Genomic DNA, 21,784 nt, shown 5'->3' with positions numbered 1-21,784 from the left:
CTCAATGATAACTTTAGGGAAATTATCTCTAAAGATAAATTAGCACCCTAAAGATGGTAGGTAGCAAATGCAAGAAGGCTTTTCTTTTCATTCTCATGAGAAGGGGTTGCTTGTTTTATGTAATTGGAACATTTTATTCATGACCAATGGGCTTCCCAGGTGGCTCAGTGGTAAAGAATCCACCTGCCAATGCAAGTGATGCGGGAGATGTGGGTTAGATGCCTGAGTCAGGAAAATCCCCTGGAGAAGGAAATGGCAACCCACGCCAGTGTTCCTGCCTGGGAAATCCCATGGGCAGAGGAGCCTGGCGGGCTACAGTCCACGGAGCCATGAAGACTTGAGCATGACGAGCGACTGAGCATACATGCACATGCATGACCAATGGTGTTCTCTGTGAGCCAGGCATGGCGGAGACTCCTTCTTTAAGGAGACTGGTGAGGGCACTTTTGGTTTATGGGGGTGAGGCGGCAGCAGAGCTGGAAGTGGAGAGAAGAGGAAGAGGAAGGAAAGGAAGGGAAGCCCAGAGTTCCATGGGGTCCTCTGACATCCGCAAAGCTTCCGTACTTGAATCTGGGGGAGGAAGCTGCCCTTTGGCAGTTTTGGTTCATGTAGATGCTCAGGATGCTATGAGAGGTGTTGGGATGCAGAATACTTTGAAACAGAAAATGCTGAGAAATATGAGATGTCCTTTGATTGTGTCAACATTATTTCTCCTTTATTTGTGCTGTTTTTGTTGCCAGACTCATTTCTGGGACTTTATAGATGAGGAACACACCTCCTCGGTCCCATTCCTGCTCTTTCCAGGCACCCAGATTGCAGAGGACATACACGCATCTAGAGAGATCCTCGGTAGTGCCACAATGGCCATTTCTTCAGGCTGTCCCAGGCAACTCGAAATTGTGGAAGAGGCATGACATTGGGATATAATCTCAGCCTGAACACAAGCCTACCACAGGCTCCTGTCAAGCTTCTTATCTGTAAAATCAGGCTTTGTCTACCTCAGGGGTTGGCAAAGTATAGCCCACTGGGCAAATTCAGTCCATCACCTCCTTCCATATGGCCTATGAACAGTTTTTATACGGTTGAAAAAGATTTGGAAGAAGGTGATTACTTGGGGACACATGAACATGGTGAGAAAGTTGAATTTCAGTGGCCCTCAATAAAGATTTACTGGAACACAATGACATTCATTCATGACAGATTGTCTCCAGGGCCAAGTCAAATAGTTGTCATGGGAGGCCATGTGGCTTGTGTCCTGGACAGGCAGGACCTACAGGCTGAAGTCTGTATTTCTCAATTAAAGTTCACTTGATGTTCTGGGAACCGGTAGGATGATGAGAAAATGTCAGGATGGAAACGATGATGAGAGGCTTCCGCTCCCAGCCAAGAGGAACAGTGTACAGAACTGCCCTCCTGCTATAAACAACTAGGAAACCAGAGAGAATACACCGAACACCCATTCTCAGAGGCCCGAGAACAGGCAGCGTGGGCCTGTGCACCTTGAGAGAAGGGAGCATTGGGGCACTGACTCCATGTGTACATTTAGGGAACACGATCCCCTGGGCCCAAGAACTCTGAAAGGGAGGCACCATCTCTTGACTTCAGGGAGAACTGATGAAGAGCCAGCCTCATCCTCTGACACCCTGATGGCAGCGTCAGGACCGGCACGGTGAGATGATGGGCAGGCAGACCCTCTTCAAGGCCAGAAAGAGCTCACATGGCCAAAACAGATGTGTGGGGAGAGGACGTCCTAGCTGTGGGGGGGAATTGGTGCAGGGGATGGGAGTTGGGATTGGATGACCTTGACGGTCCCTGGCATCTGGAAGCCCATATGAGCTCCTCTGAAGTGGGGAGTGTCTGGGAGTAGAGTCAGGAACAATCTTGGACATCAGGACTCTGTGCAGAATGGCTGGCAGCATGGCATGGGGCTTGACTCACAGACCTGAGTTTGAAGTCTGCTCCATAGTTGCCAGGCTCTCGTTACCCACCCTCAGTTTCCTGATCTGTAAAATGGGCATACTAACACCTCCTGCTCAGGGTTACTTCAACATTCAAGTAGAAGAGATTTAGCTCAGCTCAGTGTATAATTTTGTTACTGCCATCTCATTGTGGAAATCAACTTCTCTGAGACAAACACCTCCTGAGATGGGTTCCCTCTCTGAGTGCCCAAGGCCACCCTCTGGCGGTGGAGACAAAACCTCCTTTTAAGTTGTCATGCCCTACAGAGCTTAGCCTCTCTCCCCCAGGGCTAGGGGGATGGCCCCCTCAGACTGTGCCCTGCACACCTCCAGGGGTGCCAGCTACACAGATGCTGATGTGAACAGTGCCTGAGGCTTGTGTAGAATGGCAGCAATACCTCTTGTTGTGAAAAAAAAAAAAATGAAACAAAGCAAAAGAACAATCCGCGAATCCAAGTCCAAGCCAGATATCACCGCCCTCCCACATGGACGTGAAACCAGGCCCTGGCTTTCAAGTGCTGCTGACACAGGGACTTTTATTTTGGTCCCTGGGGCACTTTGAGATCAGAATCCTGGGGGGCTGATGGTGCAGGAGGGGAGGATGAAGCCCACACACCAAACCCCAGGACAGACTGGTCTACCCAGCGTGGATCAGGCAGCAGCTAACAACTGCCCACCGCTTCCCCAAGCATCCTCGCCTCCACCTGGAAATGGTTTATAAAGCCTGAACTCCTTCTTCGTCTTGGCTCCTCAAGGGCTTTTCTGTCATTTCTGAATTAGGCCAAGCAAGAATGCGTTCACTCCCGAGCCAGTCAGCCAACAACCCATGCACCCTAAGCAGTCCCAGGGTTCCCAGAAAGGACAGCCAAGAAATGAAGGCAGGCAGAGCCTTTCCTGACAAACTCCGTTACCTCCATGAATGTGGCTCGAAGCCCGAACACGTCCCCTTGCATCTCAGACAAGGCACACCTCTTGCTGACTGCTGCTGGCCCAGCGACATCTGGAAAAGGAGACAGAAAAGAGGGTGTTTTCCTTCCAAACGTCTTGGACCGGAGATGCTTGACCTCTAAAGACTTGGCATGCTGGTAAAGCAATTGTGTGGGGTTCAAAGGGCTCGAGATGAATAAGCCATGGCTTTACTGTTTACCAGGAACAGAGGAGACCAGCCGGGAAAGTGGCCACAGGGTAGGCAGGTGTGGAAGGGTGGAGTCCTTCCCATAAAAGTGCACTGGGGGTTCATCGGCTTCTTTCTCCCACCCTCACCCACTCCCCTGATCCACTTGTCACTGGAATGGAATCTTCCAGTGAGTGTTTCTTCTCTCTCATTTATTTGTGATTTATTGATAGGGCGTGATTAAACCAAAGCTACAGGCACAAACAAATGTTCAAGCTGCCAAATGTTTATAGCTCAAAGCATAACTTAAATATTTTGCTAAATCATGGACAGTCAGAAGCATTTGAAATCTGGTTATCCTTTGGAAAGGGAACAAAGTGGGAGACAGGTTTTATTGTTCATTATCAGCCAAAGGTAACCAAAGTGCATTGACTGCTATTGGCTGATGCATTTCGACTCCAAAATGGGATCTTGCATCACCAGAAGCTTGCAGGAAATGCCCCACCTCTGAGGGTCTTAGCCCTTTTGAATCAGAATCTGTATTGGAAGGAAATTTCCAGGAGGTTCACAGGAGGTGAAACTTGGAGAAGCAGTGGGTTAGCAAATGGATCTGCCAGCTGAGAAACTGACTTGATTCTGTGCTGGGGATGGGGACTGCCTTGGGGGTGGGTACCATGTGTACTAGGATTTTATAGAAGCATAGCTCCATCAACCAGTGAGATAAAGGGATAAGCTGCTCATTCCACAAACTGTTGACTCACTGAAGCATTTATTTAGCATCTGCTATGTGCCAGGCACAGGGATACATTGTGAGACTTGTGGTGCCCTGGAGGAACACACAGTCTAGTGGGAAGAAACACACACTTCCTGGAAGGGGTAAGTCTGAGGCAAGGGCAGCTGTCTATTGTGTGGTAGAAACACATGGACTTTGGAGCCTGAGAGACCTGGATTTCAAACTCAGGTTCATGATTTAGCAGCTGCGTGACCTTGGACAAACTAAGCCTCAGTTTCCTTACCTGTCAAATGGGTACAGAGATAATGCATGTGATGTCCACAAACACCTTAGGCACTACAGATGGTAGCTGCTATTATTTTGCACATAGACTTCAGGAGCGCAGAGGAAGGTTAACCTGAGTGGGAAATCAGGGAGGCTTCTCGGAGGAGGTGGCTCAGAATTGAGGCTGTGCAATGAATGCAGGCAGGAGAAAGAAGAGAACTCCTAGCAGAAGGAGGAGGTATGAAAGGGCAGAAGGGTACAAAAGGGCTGGATGGTAGGGTGTCACAGTCTGAGCATGCTCTTTAGGGCATGATGCCTCTACCCTCTCTGCTTCTAAGTGGGAAAAAGACAAGCTGTGAGGCTACCATCATTGCTAGTGTTGGAATTCAAAGACGGACATGGAAAGAACCAGTTACTCTTCACATTATTTCTCTGCTCCCCCACCAGTTCGTCTCATGATAATACCCAGCTCCATGCCACCTGCTTGGTGACTTGACACACCACGTCTTCACACGCTATGCTGTTCTAACAGACCTTCACAACTTGGGGAGGAAGAGTCATGTGGCGTGTATTTGGAGGGTTGCATGCTCATGTCTGTGCCTATTTGGTGTTAGATTCATGTTAAAATGGAAAACCAAGACGATGCTCACGGCCATCTCATTGTCTGAGCCAGGGTACTTTGATTCATGGGTGGAACTTTGCTCCCTAAAGCTGCTGGCATAGAAAACCTTGCCTCTCATTTCTGACCCATTGGATTCTACTAGTTGAAATACAATGGTCCCCTTACACTTAATATTTAAGTCATTCGAAGTTTTGGGCAGAGGTAAACAATTTCTGGATCAGGCTTCATCACTGGATGGTTTCAGATCGACCCCCAAGGCAACAAAGCCTGAAACAGGAGAGCTCTGTGGGAGTGTTTCCTCTCTGGTGAATTACCCTGCCCGCTTGAGCACCGCTGTTATTCTGGTTGGTTTAACAGCCATCCTACAAGGGGATTAGTCCTAATGCTTGGCCAGGAGAGCTAACTGCTGGCTCAGGGTCTGGTTTAGAAACAGTGGTGTAAGGCAGCTCAGTGCAGCCGGGTTCTGGCCTGCAGGGCAAGGGGCTGGCCCTCTGGTGCCAACTCTGACATTTATTAGCTGTGCAGCTAGAGGCGACTTATTCCCTGCCCAGCCCACATTAGTCCTCTGTGAGATGAGAAAACTGGCCTGGATCGGAGTGGCCCGTATCCTGTTCTGTGGAACCCTCATTGTGTGGGATGTTAGAGAGGGGCTTATGGCTGAAGGCAAAAAGGATTAAAAAATCAAACAAAAATGGCGGACGCTGGATGGACAGTGGTGTCCAGCACCTTTGAAGAGCAAGGCTACAACAGAGACATGAAGAGAGATGAAGAGAAGGCAGCTGTTTCAAGTCAGGAGGTCCAGGCTTTGGGGTCAGAGGGCTGGTTTTGATCCCAGTTCTGTCCCTTTCTTCTGCTGGACTTGGGCCAGTGACTGCATTGCGGAGTCTGCTTCTTTGTCTGTGTCACGGGGACAGTAAGAACCCCCCAGGTGCGTGGAGTCACTGAGAGGGTTAAATGGGCTGTGCACTCAAGGGCTTAGCATGCACTTATTATACTCCGAATGTTTGCTGTTGTCAGTACACCTTGTATAAACGTACTCTGAATCAGACATTCTCAAAAAATTTTTTTTACCTGCTTCAGAGTTCTCGGGAACTTTAGAGGAACTACTTTTTAAACTGCACACCTCATCTAGTTTCTTTTTCTCAAATTAATTTTTATTGGAGTATTGTTGCCTTTTTTTTTTTTTTGCCTCGCTGTGTAGCATGTGGCATCTCGGTTCCCCAACCAGGGATCGAACCCACACCCCTGGTATTGGAAGTGTGGAGTCTTAACCACTGGATCGCCAGGGAAGCCCCCACCCCATACACTTTCTTACTCCCTCCTTTGTTTCATGATTATAAACGTTGCCTCTCTGATGGTGCAGAAAGCAGGGTTGGCCTGCGTCTCCGTCCTGCTAGTGAGATGGTTTCTGTGGCAACAGAAATCCGTGGGTGAGAAAAATAAATGGCCTTGCAAGGAAGAAACCAATTTGGGCCATTGGACCACACTCACTGCCAGTTTCCTGGCTGCCTGTTCCACACAACGAGCAGTCATTTGTCCAGGGCAGGCATGCCATCCAGCCAGGGGCCAGACAGATCCAGCTCACCCCCAACACAGAAAATGATTCTCCTGTTTGTTGACGTGGGGGACAAACATCAACCAGAACAAGTGTTTCAAATGAGACATTCTGGTTTGTAAACAGTAGGTTTCTCTGATGTGGATGCAGTTGCAGATGAAAGATGGCAAAGTGGCTCACAGTAGCTGAGAAGAGAAGAGCTTGAAAGGAGCCACCACTTAAAAAAATGGGTTCTTGGAATGCGGCCTCCTTTCTGTCCTTTTTCCGGAGCAGGGGATAAAGTGTCTGGACAACTTTCTTTGGCTCAGGATAGCAGGATGTGGTTCACCTGATGCTGTGCCACTGAATCGTGTCGGGAACTTAAAAGGACTGGGATGAGACCAGGAGGCCTCTGGGATGTAAAGGGTGGGGGCCGCGGGTACCTCCCTCCCTCCCTCCTTTACCTTTAGTGAAGCCCAAGGGAAGTCTGAAAAGAGACAAATGCCACTGAGAGCAATGCGGGGCTGAGATGAGAGGGCTCTGAGAAGGCCAAGTGGGAGACGGAGTTTCGGGACGAGCGCCAGGCTCAGAAGTATGAAGCAGGATTCTCCTCCTAGCCCAGCTTCTCTCTCTCCTTGTGGAACTAACTCAGTTTTCTCCTCTGGAAACGGGTTTTCCTTGACCTTTTTGCCCCAACAGGGCCACTGTAAGCATCACGTAAGTGAAGTGAAATAAGTATTTACCGAAATTGTTGGAAAAAAAAGAAACCCAAAACTTGGATGTAAGGCAGAAACGGGGGTGGCACAGCCTTCATGTCACATGTGGCAGCATGACGGTGTTCCCCACTCCATCCCGTGCCTGCGAGGGTCTGGGGAAGTTCCCTCTGTGCTCTTCTTACGCTTGGCCAAGTTCCATGTTAACTTGTGGATTTTTGTCCAGTAGTGACACCCACGCAGATAGTTTTTGTCATTTTGAAAAAGACAACCCCAAAGGTTATGGTTCATTGTCATGCAGGATATCAACTAGTTCTACACCTATCAATCTTGTCCTGACATTAAATTGCTCATGAACCCCCAGCTCCTCAAATGCTTTTTGGACGGCTCTAAATATCTTACTTGTTCCTTCCCTATATCATGAGTTGAGTATAATCTTTGCTAAGTTTCATTTTATAGTTGCACAAGAATGCTGACCTTACCTTTTTGAAAACTATGTCTTAACACGATCACGTGCCCTCCTGACTATCTGTGGGCTTGCTCTTTGAGCAGGGATGTTCTGAACTGGTACTAAATTCTATTCCAAAGCAACTCCTCTGACTTGTCTTTTACAGGTAAGCTCTATAAGCATACCTGTGTTGTTATAAAACATTACTGGTCAACGTGCTTTGTGACTTAAAAACATCCCTTTCCCCCAGGGTCCCAGGACCCAGGACAGGAGGTGGAGAGAGGATGGAGATGAGTGGGGAAAAGGTGAAGTTATGAGAAGGTCCAGAGAACTGAGATCATAAACAGAAACATGATCAGAGAGTTACTCCAGTACCCTCAACAACCCCCAAATAAAAGTAGCTCGACAGTCCACAGAGCGATTTCCCTATGAAACCACTGTCTTCCTCAATAATGATGACAGCCCTGTGGGGGATAGTCATATTCCCAGTCATCAGGTGATGGTAGGGCCGTGAGTCTGAGAGGAGAAGCACCGTGCCCATTCAGAATGCCCCTCTGGGGAAGGGTGTCCTTAGTCGATCTTTATTTGTATTACAACTTTAAGCTAAACTTTTATTTTTCCGGGACTCCCCTTGTGGTCCAGTGGTTAAGACTCTGTGCTTCCAATGCAGGGGATGTGGGTTTGATCCCTGGTTGGGGAACTAAGATCTCACATGCCATGTGGCATGGCCAAAAAAAAAAAAAAAAGAAAAAAAGATATATACCTTAAAAAAAAGCTGTTTTATATTTCCTAATGAGTATGATTATAGCTAGCATTTATTGAGTATACCTTATGTGGGGGCATATGCCAAGTATTTGCATAATATTTAATTTAAGCTTCTTGATGAACCCACAGGAGGCACTTTGAGTAACCTTGTTTTCAGGTGAGGAAACAAGCTAAGAGAGGTTTTGCCTCCCCTTCAAAATCCAACAGTCAGTAAGTGGTGGAGCTTGGACATGAAGCCAGGCAGGTCTGACTTCTTGACTATGCTCTCATCTCATGTTCTATGGCACAGGCACAGCACTTTACAGGTTACAAAGTGTATTCACATCCCTTCTCTCACTTGGTTTTCACAACCAGCCTATGATGTCACGATTTAGCATTTGGCTCATGAGCAAAACAAGCTCCCAGAACTGTTAGGATACACCACTCAGAGCATGATCCACACTCATGTCTTTGGATTCAGATCCTGCGGCTTCCCACCACACCAGGTGTCTCCAGACCCCAGACAGCCTCCCGCGAGTCTCGCCTTGACTCAGGGCCTTGGACTATGTGGGTCCAGAGAGGTGGGCAGCATTTCTGTAGGGGTGGGATGTCCTGGAAGGGTTGGGGCGGGGGGTGGTAGGACAAGGTCATGATCACCCTGGTCCCAGGATTTCTACCAGCCAACCTTGTTCTGCGAAATAAAGTGTAGATGCTCAGGGTATCAGACAGGCTTCAGTGGAAGAGGTGGCAGCCAGAGGAGAAACTGGATGAGAACCATGGGCAGTGCCTGTGTGAGTGAAGCACTGGGCACTGGCTTCCCCCAGTTTATCTGCCCTGTCCTGGAAGCCTGAAATGACTACAGGTCACAAATGGATAGGACCAGGCCAGGGAGCTGGTGCTTATGCTGTGACTCTAGTTTACATTTCAATTTAACCCATACACTCTAGGCAGTGTCAAGAAACTATCTCTAGGTATTCTGGGGCCCTTACACTGACTGGTAATAACTCACACACATGAGCTGAAGCTCCAATACTTTGGCCACCTGCTGTGAAGAGCCGACTCATTGGAAAAGACCCTGATGCTGGGAGAGATTGAGGGCAGGAGGACAAGGGGACAAAAGAGGGTGAGATGGTTGGATGCATCACTGACTCAATGGACATGAGTTTGAACAAACTCTGGGTGAAAGTGAAGGACAGGGAAGCCTTGTGTGCTGCAGCCCATGGAGGTCCCAAAAAGTTGGACACGACTTAGTGACTGAACGACGACACTGACTTCTGTAATAACTCACCTGACTACACTGCTACAATTACAAGTGCAGTCAACGCCAGGAAGGAGGAAAGGCATGTGCCACAAGATTGTACTCGAGGAAGACGATTTGGCTTTGTCTCGTGGACCAGCGCTTCTCAAGTTACCCGACTCTCTGATTAGCACAAAGATCCCCTGAGATCTGGCCAGTGTGCAGATTCTTGTCTAGCAGATCTGGAGTGAGCCTGATATTCCATGGTACTCCCAACCTCCCAGAGGAGGCCAGTGCTGCTGGTCTGGGGGCCACACTTTGAGTAGCCAGGGGCCACATCAGTGGTTCCCAAACCTGAGTGCATATTACAATCACCTAGTAATGAAATGAAAGTGTTAGTTGCTCAGTTGTGTCTGATTCTTTGTGACCCCTTGGACTGTAGCCCACCAGGCTCCTCTGTCCATGGGATTTTCCAGGCAAGAATATTGGAGTGGGTGGCCATTTCCTCTTCCAGTGGATCTTCCCAGCCCAGGGATCAAATCCGTGTCTCCTGCACCGTGGATTCTTTCCATCTGAGCCACCAAGGAAGCCCCTAGAATCACCTAGAGATCTTTTCAAACTTCTGAAGCCTAGGCTGAATCCCAGAGCAACTTAGCTCCAATCTTGGGGGATGGGCCACAGGCTGTAGACATTTTGGAGGGTTCCCCAGGGGATTTTAACATGAAGACAAGTTGGGAACAACCGGGCCTCAGGACTGGGCCCTCAGCCATTCCAACTTGGACTTGAAGGCTCTCAGCTCCTTGGCTTAATGTACTCTTATCCTGTACTCCCCTTGCAGACCACCACTCCTCCAGGGTGAGGTTTTACGGGCTGCCTGACTTTTGTTGTCCCTTCATTTTGGTCCCATCTGCCCCGGTACAGGCCTGCCTCACAGACTTCTGTGCCAAAAGTGGTAACATTCTTAACAGCCAGACAGAAGGGAAACCACACCCTTCCTCTTCCTTTAAATTTCACTGGCGGCCCAACGCCCCTCAGGGGCTCTTAGGGATCCTGAGACCCTCTGCCAGGCCTGAGGTCAGGGGTGGTCCTCCCCTTACCCACCCTGGGGCCAAAGCGGGGAGCGGGTGACGGTGCCAGATGGAGGAGCCCAGCCTGGCTGTGGCTTCAGATCTTGGCCATGAGAACCCTGTTTCCCCAAATAGGAGAGGAAAGACAGGGCGTGTGGAGCCCAGACCCTGGCAGGGTCTTTTATCCCCTCCTCCGCCTTGGTAGCAGCAGAGAGTGTGCAGAACCAAGTGCTGGCAGCCGCTCCCTTTTCCAAATTTCCATCCTGTGCCGTCCCACCCATACTCTCTACGATGACGTGTGTATCAACCGTGGAGACAACTTTGGATAAAGTGTCTTCTAAAACCACAGAAAGTCCCCCCAGGCTAAAGCAACATCCTTGTCTATGTTAGAGGTCATATCTCGGGGCAGAGATGTTCTCCAGGGGGATGTGTGTATTGAAATCTACTGTTTCTCCCCCACATTTGCTCCTTGAGAATTTCTCTTCCTCTGGACAAGCACAAATGTGAAGAAATCTCTTGAGTTTAGACCCTCTTTTCCTAAATTGTGTAATGAGGCTAAAAATGTACAGACTAAACAAATTGAGATGAGCCCTACTGATCTAGTGCTTAGAATTCTGTGCATGGAAAACTTTTTTCTTTCTGATTATAAAGAGCAATCCTATTTAAAGTGACAGTAAAGGGAAGCATTGGGTGGGTGACGAGCTGATTGCAGAAGTGGCTGAGTAGTTTGCATTCTGGGGTAAGACTCAATTATTTTTCCTATTACATATGTGTGTTGAAATTGATTCCTTGGACTGGCTGTGGTTGGGAGAGTTCGTCTGATGGCTTTAGTTTAGCATGTTAGGAGTGTCTGGCGTCCCAAAGATAGTTTTACAGATGCCCCTAAAGAGTACTTTTCACTCTCTATGAGAAATGGTGTTTCATTTGGGTTTTGTCCATTCAGATAGTTTGTATGGGTTCAGCTCTAGGAGAATTTGGGTTTGGGGCAAAATATACCATGTTGTCCTTTATTGTCCTCTTTTTAAAAAAGCTGAATATAGTTCCCTGTGCTATACAGAAGTACCTTGTTGTTATCTGTTTTATAAACAGTAGTTTTTATCTGCTGGAACAAAACTCCTAATTTATCCCCCTCCCCTTTCCCCTTTGGTAACGGTCAGTTTGTTTTCTATATGTGTGAGTCTGTTTCTGTTTTATAAATAAGTTCACTTGCATCATTTTTAGATTGCCTATATAAGTGATATCACGTCTTTCTGATTTGCTTCACTTAGTATGACCATCTCTAGGTCCATTCACATTGTTGCAAATGACATTATTTCCTTCTTTTTTATGGCTGAGTAATATTCCATCACATAAATGTGCCACATCTTCCTTATCCATTCATCTGTCAGTGGACACTTAGGTTGCTTCCATGTCCTGGCTGTTGTAACCAGTGCTCTGTAAACATCGGGGTCCATGTATCTTTCTGCATTAGAGTTTTCTGTGGATATATGCTCTGGAACTGTCCTTTCTCTCTCAATACATCATGTTTAACAGGTAAAATTAAGTTTAACTCGGGGTGGCCAGGAAGGAGAATTGAATTCACAGATGCTCCAGAGCTGCAGTCCCCAACCTTCCTGGCACTGGGGACCAGTTCTGTGGAAGACAGTCTTTCCACAGACCAGGGGAGTGGGGGGCTTGGTTAGGGGATGATTTAAGTGCATTACACTTACTGTGCACTTTGTTTCTTGTCTAATGCTGCTGCTGATCTGACAGGAGGTACCGGTCTGAGGCCTGGAGGTTGGGGACCCCTGCTCTAAAGTACGTGAAAGGTAGGCAGAAAGCCTGGTGGGTCCAGACCCTTTGTGGGGTGAAGGGGCCTGTCGCTTCTGCGTCTCCCCCACAAGCTGTCCCTGAAGTGCGTCCCAGTCATCTGTTCAGGCTCCTCGATGAGCTAGAAAGTTCTAGAAACCACCATCCATTTCCTCCTATCACTTCCTCAGGAAGGTTCTTGATTTTCCTAGACTGGGTCCTCCCTCCTGCCCCCCTTAAGTTCCTAACCACCATACATAACCCTTTATGGCACATTTTTAATAGTTGTAATAACTTATATGGTTCTGTTCCCCTCCAGGGGAAGACATGATTTGAGATTCCCAAGGTTTACATCACGTGTGAACAAGGGTTAATCTGTCTAGGAAAACCAAGTCGGAAAGCAAATCCATATGTGGCCAGGGAAATATAAAATGAAAGCCTTCTCTGTTTAAGGCCCAGCCTTTGCCTCCCCTGCCCCAAGCCTTGTCAGACAAGCCTCATTGATTTGAGGTTGGTTCCAGAAAAGCAGGAATGCCCAGACCGCCTGCCTTTGGGGCGGCTGGTTCTATTGATGATACGGCAGCCACCCCGCCGCTGCTGCACCCCAGCTGACCCCATGCTTAACCGGCTGCATCCTGGAGCTTTCCCCTGATTGAAAATGTCTTATTGCCATCACGGTGGAGAAGGAAATGGCAACCCACTCCAGTATCCTTGCCTGGAAAATTCCACCAACAGAGGAGTCTGGCAGGCCACAGTCCACGGGGTCGCAGAGTTGGACACAACTGAGCGACTGAGCACACACGCACACATTGCCACCGTGGGTGCCTGGTATCTGGCCTGCTCGGCCGAGTCTGTGTGTAACGTCTGCCTGTCTCACATCATCACTTGGCAGCACAGAGTGGACACCAAGTGCTCGGACAGCCATGGTGGCGGATTATCTACCCCTTTTTTCTTTTCCTTCTTTCTGTCTGCCTTTTCCATACATTGACTCTTTTGTATTTTTAGCACTTTTGTCAAAAAAGAAGCTGAGAGGCCACAAGACTGAAATTAGGACATTTTTTTCCCAAGGGTTGGCAGCTCATGGAAGGGCCTGACAGGAGGGCCGTTTGGATGGAATGGCTGAAGCAGTGCTAAGAAGCAATTGGCGTGGCCGGGCTCCTCTCCAAGCTGGTACTGCCAGAGCCCTGGTAAGGGGGCAGCCTCGAAATACTTGAAGAGTATCTTTTACCTTTCAAAGGAGATGGAGCTTGGGGTCATTTTGAGAAAAAGGAGTACTCACTGGGGCAAAAAGTCCCATCTCCTAAACTGAACCACCGATGGCTAGGCAGCTGGATCTACTTAATGGCTACAGAAAACCTAGGGCATTGTCAGCCCCCACCCAGGATTCTGACTCCTTTGTTTAACATTCCGTTGGCAGAGAGACAATGATGACGATCGGGGAGGAAAGCAAACCAGCCTCTTGGGCGGCCAGCTTTTTGTTGATAGCTGACGTTGTATCCAACGCAGGTCCACAAGTCTTTGTATTAGGTCGGCCAAAAAGTTCATTTGGGTTTTTCCACCTGTAGCATCTTATGGAAAAAGCTGAACGAACTTTTTGGCCAACCCAGTATGAGGCACCCAGCTGGACTCAAGTGATAGGTGTTTGTTTTGGACTGAATTCTTATTTCCCCTTGACACTGGCTCGCTTCGCACCAACTGCAGAACCTGCCTGGGAGACCGTGAAGAGCGCACCGCAAAGCACAGAAAAGTCAAACCAGCCCGGGGGCACAGCCCTTCTCTCCTGTTTTTGAGAATCACCCACTTTTAGAAAAGCCTGCCCATCATCTGAGCAGCTTGCTCGCCTGCTTAATCAGTGTGTGTGGAGGGGAGAGGTTCCTCCTGCCTTCCTGCTCTGCCACCCCCAGACTTTTATGGATCTTCTGAGACACTCAGGTTCCCAGAACATGGGCACCGTTTCATCCACTGTGAAAGGGATTTCCACAGGGCAGGAGCTGACCTGGCATTTCTTTTCCAACTAAGTGTTTCCAGAAGCTCCAACAATTTTTTTTTTTTTCCCCTTGCAGTTGTCTTTTTTCCTTCTTGGAAAGGCCCTGCCTGCTTTGGGGGAGATGGAAGTAAAGCCACCAGTCTCGCTCAGAGCCAGGAGTTATCCAGTCCTCCTGGGAATCTTATCTAGAGGTTTACCAAGTAGCTTGTGGAGTCAAAATCAAAGAAAATGAAGTCCCTGAATGAGTATTTACCCCCCTACCAACTCCCCTCTTCTAAAGGAGAACAAGCCTGGTGTCCTGAGGTTACACTTGGAAGTAAAGATCTCATTGGTTACATGGTTCTTAGGTTTGGACCCTTAAAAGACTCCTTCTCAAGTATAAAACTGTAAGCTTGAGGCTGGCAATGTTTACTTATTATCTCTCCTCCGTTTTACTAAAGCACTCCTCATTTTAGAGGCCTGGTGTCTTAAGAACAGATTCCAGGACTTCCCTGGCAGTCCAGTGGTTAAGACTCCATGCTTCCAGTGCAGGGGGCATGGGTTTGATCCCTGGTGGGGGAACTAACTTCACTTATGCTGCTTGGGCAGCCAAAAATAAATCAAAAAGAACAGCCTTCTATAAGGATGTAACTTGGGGTGTGTGATTGTGTGCATCTGAATCCTGAAATGGCAGCATCACTGAGCTTTTCAAGGATAATACACTTTTATTGGAGTTCATTTTGGAAATGTGTGTATGTGGTGGTGGGGACTTAGCAACTCATATTGGAGAATTTTTTTTATCTTGCCTATCTGAATCTTAATATCTTGAAAGGAAATACGTGGTGTAAAGGTATAGCCCTGCTATTAAAAGTCTGAAGGCTTTACTTATATAAGTGATTCCTGCCGGGAATCTCTCGGTTAATGTATAAGACAAGGGAAGCATTGAGATACAAACGTTTCCTTCAGCCAACACTGGGGCCTTGATGGAAAAAAGCACTTGTGTTTTAGGGTGGTGTCTTTCACAGGACATTTTCTTGGTTTAAAACAAGATCCTTCTTATAAACGACTTCCCTCTCCTGTCTTTATTGCTATCATATGTTTCTAAAACTAACATTCAATGCACTTTCAAATATTTCATCCTTTCCTTGATTTTCCAACCCTGCATAATGCACTCGTTGTCCATACTCTGTAGAGTTGAATGCAGCATTTAAGAAAACCTGAGGCAAGAAAATCACAGATTCTGAGAAAGGAAAACACCATAAAGGGGAGGTAGGCCAAGTTTTTCATGTTTATGAAACAGAAATTAGCAGATGTCATTCATTTTGCAAGTCATTCACTTTCCAGGTCCCACCTTTGAAGCTCATGGAACAGAATGAAAATGTAGGATTAGAGATACAGAAACCAAGTGCCCTGCCAGCAAATTATCTCTGGAGTAAATTTAGAATTACTCATGTAACTGTATGCCCTAGAAAAGATGCTAAATTCCTCTATACCTCTAAGCCAGCCCATAGGCACTTCCCTCTGCTTGGACCATCTTCCTTCTCTCCTCCCTTCACCTAACAAACTTCTACTTGTCTGGCAGGTATTTAGGGTCTTAGAAAAGCCTGCATCTTGCACTTCTTTGTTGTATCTATTGTGATTATCATTATTTAATCATGGTATACCCATGATTATATACACTCTGATGTCATTTTTTCCTGCTGGGCTGTCAGTTCTCTGGGGGCAAGGTCCCTGTGTGTCTAGTTCATGCTCCATCACCAGTGCCTATGGTAGTGCCTTGCGCCTGGTGTTGCCTCTGTAAACATGGGTATCAATAGCTTCCTCTGCAACAATTTCAGCTTTGCCTTTGAGCACTGCTTTTCAGTGCTTTCCAGGTGGCTCAGCTGGTAAAGAACCTGCCGGCAATGCAGGAGACCCTGGTTCAATTCCTAGGTCGGGAAGATCCCCTGGAGAAGGGATAGGCTACCCACTCCAGTATTCTTGGGCTTCCCTGGTGGTTCAGACAGTAAAGACTCTGCCTGCAATGTGGGAGACCTGGGTCCAGTCCCTGGGTTGGGAAGATCCCCTGGAGGAGGGCATGACAACCCATTCCAGTATACTTGCCTGAAGAATCTCCACGGACAGAGAAGCCTGGTGGGCTACAGTCCGTGGGGTCATAAAGAGTTGGACATGACTGAGCAACTATGCACAGCACAATGCTTTTTGGTGCATTAAAAGCTAACACATAATAGTGATCTTCCACCTGAAGCTGATGTCTGTAGTTTGAGTTGGAAGAAGAAAGATCGACCTTGGTTTCCTGTTGTTTCCAGAATTCTAGCCTCCCCTGATCACCCCACCTGCCTGGCCAGCCCTTGTGTGCTTCCCTCACTTGCTGCCCTCCCCTTTCCTAGGTTCTAGTGCTGGGCTCTGGTCTCTCTTTGGTTCTCAGAATGCTTCTGTCTTAGGCATCATCTGCTCAAACTCTTCCCTCTGGCTCGCAGCATCATCCTCAGAAGTGTGTTCCGCTCCTGCAAGCTCTTCCTGGATAGACTGATGGAAATGCCAACTCACCTCCTTGGTCATCCAACCCCACTGGTTGTCCCACATTTATGGACTCCCTGCCCATCCAGTCACCCGGCCCTGCAGTCTGAACCCTGGTCAACTGCTGGAAGAAATGTCCTTCTTCCTGGGCAGAAGCTGGCTTTTCCTCCTTTATAGTTTGTGTCATCCCTTTCTTAGTGTACCCCAGAAAGTTGGATATGTTCTCCTGACAGGAGAACCAGCTTTGGAACCGTCTAAAAAGTGAGTCCCTAGCAAAAGAAAGTCAGGCTTCTCTAGCAAAACTAGAATGGAGCAACTGTAGGCTTGTCCATGAAATAGAATGTACACAATCACTGGGAACTTTATAAAACTCAGGACAGTCAAGGGGGTCATCAAGTTCAACAGACCTTCTCTGGCATTTTGGGCCTTGGTTACTTGCCTTGGAGTACCCCTTTATTTCCTCCTGCCCTGACACGATGTGCTGGCAGAACACTGGAGGAGGCACCATGGATCTTGGACTTGACCCTGAGCCCTGGGTGCTTCTTCACTGTCTGTGTGACCATGGGGAGCCATTTCTGCTCTCTGAACCTTGATATTTTAAACGGCTCATCATTGAAATGGATCATAATCCCTAACAGCTTCATGGGGTTGTGGTAAGAATCCAGTGGGGGTCATTTATATAAGAGATGTTGCAAATTGTAAAGCGCTATAGAGATCAGGGATTATCAAGTATTAGAAGTTTATGAAGCCCTACGTTCCTCTTTTGGAGAAGGCAATGGCACCCCACTCCAGTACTCTTGCCTGGAAAATCCCATGGACAGAGGAGCCTGGTAGGCTGTGGTCCATGGGGTCGCGAAGACTCAGATACGATTGAGTGACTTCACTTTCACTTTTCACTTTCATGCATTGGAGAAGGAAATGGCAACCCACTCCAGTGTTCTTGCCTGGGGAATTCCAGGGACAGGGGAGCCTAGTGGGCTGCCGTCTATGGGGTCACACAGAGTCGGACATGACTGAAGCAACTTAGCAGCAGCAGCACGTTCCTCTTTCCTGAGTCCTATCCTCAGTATACCATCTCTGTGGTTATTTACTTTTAATTTTTCTTCAAAGAAATCACTTTTTAAAAACATATTTCTTGAAAAACCCTTTTCCCTTACACTTTAGAAAAATAGGAGGTAAGCCACAGACATAGAAAACAAACTTCTGGTTAACAAAGGCAGGGAGGGATAAATTAGGAGTTTGGAAATAACACATGCACACCATTATATATAAAAGAGATAAACAACAAGTACCTACTGTATAGCACAAGGAACTATATTCAAAATATGGTAATACCCTATAATGGAGAAGAATCTGAAAAGTATACACACACACACACATACACATTGTATAACTGAACCACTGTACACCCAAAACTAATACATTATAAATCAACTATATTTCATTAAAAAGCTGCTTGTTTTGAAAAAAATAAGAGGTAGTGATAAAAATACAATAAATATGAACCAACACCATTAAATTCTAGCTAATCTCTTGTTTTAAAGCTCTGAGCCTGAGGACTGCTCTCTATCTGTTCCAAGTGACGCTGGGCAAGTGATGCAGGTGTTAAGGCCCTATGAGCACCAGGTGGAGACTTTCTCCTGGTTATAATCCAAAAGGTACAAGAACTGAAAATGGAGACAAATTCTGACTAACATGGTTCAACACTGTTAATGCATGTCTGGGTACCAACTTCATTCATCTTGTGACCAACAAGTTCATGGCCCAACATTGTGGAACCCTAGAAACATGTTTGGTATAGATGAGAAATGGTTTAGAGGGAAGGGGGTTGCTGAGGACTAAACTGTCTACATTTCATTCCCATTCATCACATTAGCTCTGTCACAGTAGCAATTTACTTCATCCCTCTGAACCTTAGTTTACTCATCTGTAAAATGGGATTTATGTAAAGAGGAGGGGAAAAACCCTATGTAGCACAATGTCTGACACAGCCCATTTGTGGTAAGTATAGGTCATATGCCAAGTACAGCAGGCTTCTATTTTTGCTCCTCATACCAAGAGCATAACTGGTTCAAGTTTCTGGTGTTTTGGTTCTGAGGAGCATGGAATGACTAAAAATACTGAGGAGAAAATCTGGGGCCATTTCTCTGCGAGCAAAGTAAAAAGGAGAATTAAAGTGATGACCTGGGCCATTCAGATTTTCAAAAGATGGGGAAAATGTCAACCAACAAAACAATCTCACCCAGCAGGACTTTGAATAGGCTTATCCGCTCTTTCAAAAAAGTGGTCATGGTCAGCAGGGTGTCAAAGACTGGCCAAAATTATAAAGCACTGAGAGGTGTTGATATTATGCATTTTTAAAGAAGGGAGTGCCAACTCTGAGTCTGCAGGATAAGAAGAAATATGATGGGTCCAGGGCCTTTTCAGAATTATTCTTGCACTTCAAAGAGCATGTACTTGGCATCCATTCCACCACTTTCCTGAGTTTGGTCAACGTGGCTGAGGAAAGGCAAAACTCTTAAAAATCCACACAGATGGAACATTTCCACTAGCCCTATTTTGGTATAAATATTCATCAAGGACTAGAAACTTTAAGTAGATATCGGTGTGAGCTATGCGTGCTTTGGACTAAATTTCAGCCAGTTTTCAGTCGTCCTGCTGTATCTTATCTCTCAGGAGGGCCAGCCCTTCTGAGATGTGGCTGCTGTTGTTTAGAGATCCCAGCCAATCTGTCTCCCCGGACCAGGGAAATCATGGGAGTTTGTTCTCAAGAGGCTTCCCGCCAGAAACAGGGGGCCCGCTTCAAGGTTCAGACAGAGGTCTGTGTTAGCTGTCTGAAGGCAGGAAGCAAGTCAAGGCTTGGCTCATCTGCCACCTTGAAGTCCACCCTTGTGTAGATGAGTTTGAAGGAGGATGATACAATTCGGCACCAGACATGGAAAATTCAGGCTGCTCTGGAAGGGTGCCTTTCTGCTTCCCCCCTCACTTTCAGTTCCTTTTCATCTTAGGATCCTTCCTAAATACTCTCTAGGAGTCTTCCTCCCACTCTTCTGGCCCCTTTCCCATCTTGCCAGTTCTGACCGTGGTCCACGAATCAGAAGGTTTTAGATTAAGCAGCGTGTGTAGGGCTCTGGGAGAGGTTGCTGGTCCAGCCTACTCTACTCCATGTCTCTCCGTGTCCTCTGCCCTGCTCCTCCGTCTCCCTGTCTACCCCTCAGGATTCCTTGTCTCTGCCAGGAAGGAAAACCCACTTTCTCTTACTTCTTTTGATGCCTCTCCTTCTCTCTCCTGTATCCCAATTCCATCTCATTTCCTTCTCAGTCCATTCATATTTTTGAGCCCTTCCTGTACGCCTGGCTTTCTGGGGCGACACAAAAGAGAAGTAAGGCCTGGTCTCTGCTCTCAAGGAGCTCACAAATGGAGGATGTAGACACAAGAAAGATGTCACGGGATAGGAGTTAAATGGCCAGGAAAGAGCTCGTTGGTAGAAGAGCTAGGATTAGAACTCAGGGTGTCTTAGCATTTCAGATTCAAAAAGACTTAAAAATGATTTTGTCCAAGTACCCCACCCACAACCTTAAATGGGAGATGGAACACGTGGCCAGATGCTGTGAGAACCACTTATAAGCACTGAGACCTCGTCAAAAGATCAAGTTTTTTTTTTTTTTTTTTTAATTCCTTTAATTATTAGACAGCTCTTTCTTATTTCGAGCTAAAATCTCTCTCTCTGAACCTCACCTCCCTCTCGCCCATTGGTTCTGTTTCCTTAGTTCAGGCATGCAGTGGCCACTTTTTTCTCATATTTGGTTCACTGTCCAAGTCCTACATACTGGTCAAGATTGAGGTCAGAGCATCTGTTTCTCGGGTGACTTCCTACCTGCTGGGAGACCTAGTAGGGTTCAAGGGAGGTACCGGGCAGGTGGCAACAGCCCTTCTGATTAGTGTGAATCTTGGTCAGAGTGTGTTCTCCCAGTGGGCTGTTTGCGCCTATGGGCTGTGAAAGAGGGCAGACTTGAGGAAACCCAGCTTTTCCATCAAACCTCACCTCTTTGTCAGATCCTTGCAAACCCAGGGACGGTCCCCATAATTTCATTTTCCAGATAATTGGCAGGGAATCATTTGTCTTCCTCCGACCCCAACCTGTTTAACATACCATCTGCAACTGACACAAATCAACTGCCAACAATTATTCCAGTGGCATTTCGATATACAAACCATGTGGTTTTCACTGTGCTGCGTCACCTGCTCAGAATCATGACAGGAAGGGGCCCCACAGTCTCAGACCAAGTCAGAAACCTGAAGGAATTGTTCTCATGCAAGGGATCATTCTTACTCAGGTTTCCTGATTTTCCTTCTCACAGTTTACCAAGGAATTCTCTGTGGAATTTCTTTTCCTCTAATTACTAGCTGAATGACTTCAGAATTGGAAGGTGGATAAACCTTGGGGTGCACATGCCATCCTGTGGTCCTCACAATTGTGTTTTCACATTCTGCTCACAGGCAGAGCATGCTGGATTTCACAGAGGGTGTGTGAGTGTGTGTGTGTGTGTGTTTCTCTCTCTCTGTTTCTTTCTTTCCATATATGTTGCATATCCTCAGTTATTATTTTTTTTTCCCTTCAATCACAAATCTATATCTTCCTGTAAAAATTCAAACTGAGTGGGGGTGAGCTTGCTGTAACTTCTCTGCTGAGCTTGGGAGTCTCAAGCATGCCAGCTTGGCAGGCTGTGCTATCCTATCATCCCAAGGGTGTTGGTTGAGAGGCGAGAGGGACAAGTTCTCAGATGAGAAAGTTACAAGACGTGCCTAATGGATGGATGGATATGTAGGTGTGTATCTCTGTAGTTGAAGATGGATGATATTTCTCAAGTTAGAAGTCAACTAAAACTGAGAACATGTGTGTCAAGACTTGGAACTCATAACACTGGCCTGTGACCCAAGCATAATATTCATTCATCCTTGTCTTTCAACATTCAGCTCAGATGTCGCCTCCTTGGTGAGCGTTCCCTGACCTCCCCAGGTCGGGTTAAGTACTTCCTCTCTTATCTCCCTCACTCCCTCATTTGAACCTCTGAT

The 21,784-nt window shown here is 47.0% G+C and overlaps 1 protein-coding gene across 1 annotated transcript in view; it reads right to left on the bottom strand.

Moving 5' to 3' along the window:
- LMCD1 (LIM and cysteine rich domains 1) overlaps window positions 1-21,784 on the bottom strand; it is a 57,066-nt gene that overhangs the window by 24,473 nt on the left and 10,809 nt on the right. Inside the window, exon 2 of the mRNA XM_027522516.1 lies at window positions 2,870-2,958. Coding sequence (XP_027378317.1) covers window positions 2,870-2,958 — 89 coding nt within the window. The remainder of the gene's footprint in view (window positions 1-2,869; window positions 2,959-21,784) is intronic.

Source organism: Bos indicus x Bos taurus, chromosome 22, assembly GCF_003369695.1.
Source record: "Bos indicus x Bos taurus breed Angus x Brahman F1 hybrid chromosome 22, Bos_hybrid_MaternalHap_v2.0, whole genome shotgun sequence".
Taxonomy (NCBI): Eukaryota; Metazoa; Chordata; class Mammalia; order Artiodactyla; family Bovidae; genus Bos; species Bos indicus x Bos taurus.
This window is presented reverse-complemented; position numbering and strand designations above follow the sequence as displayed.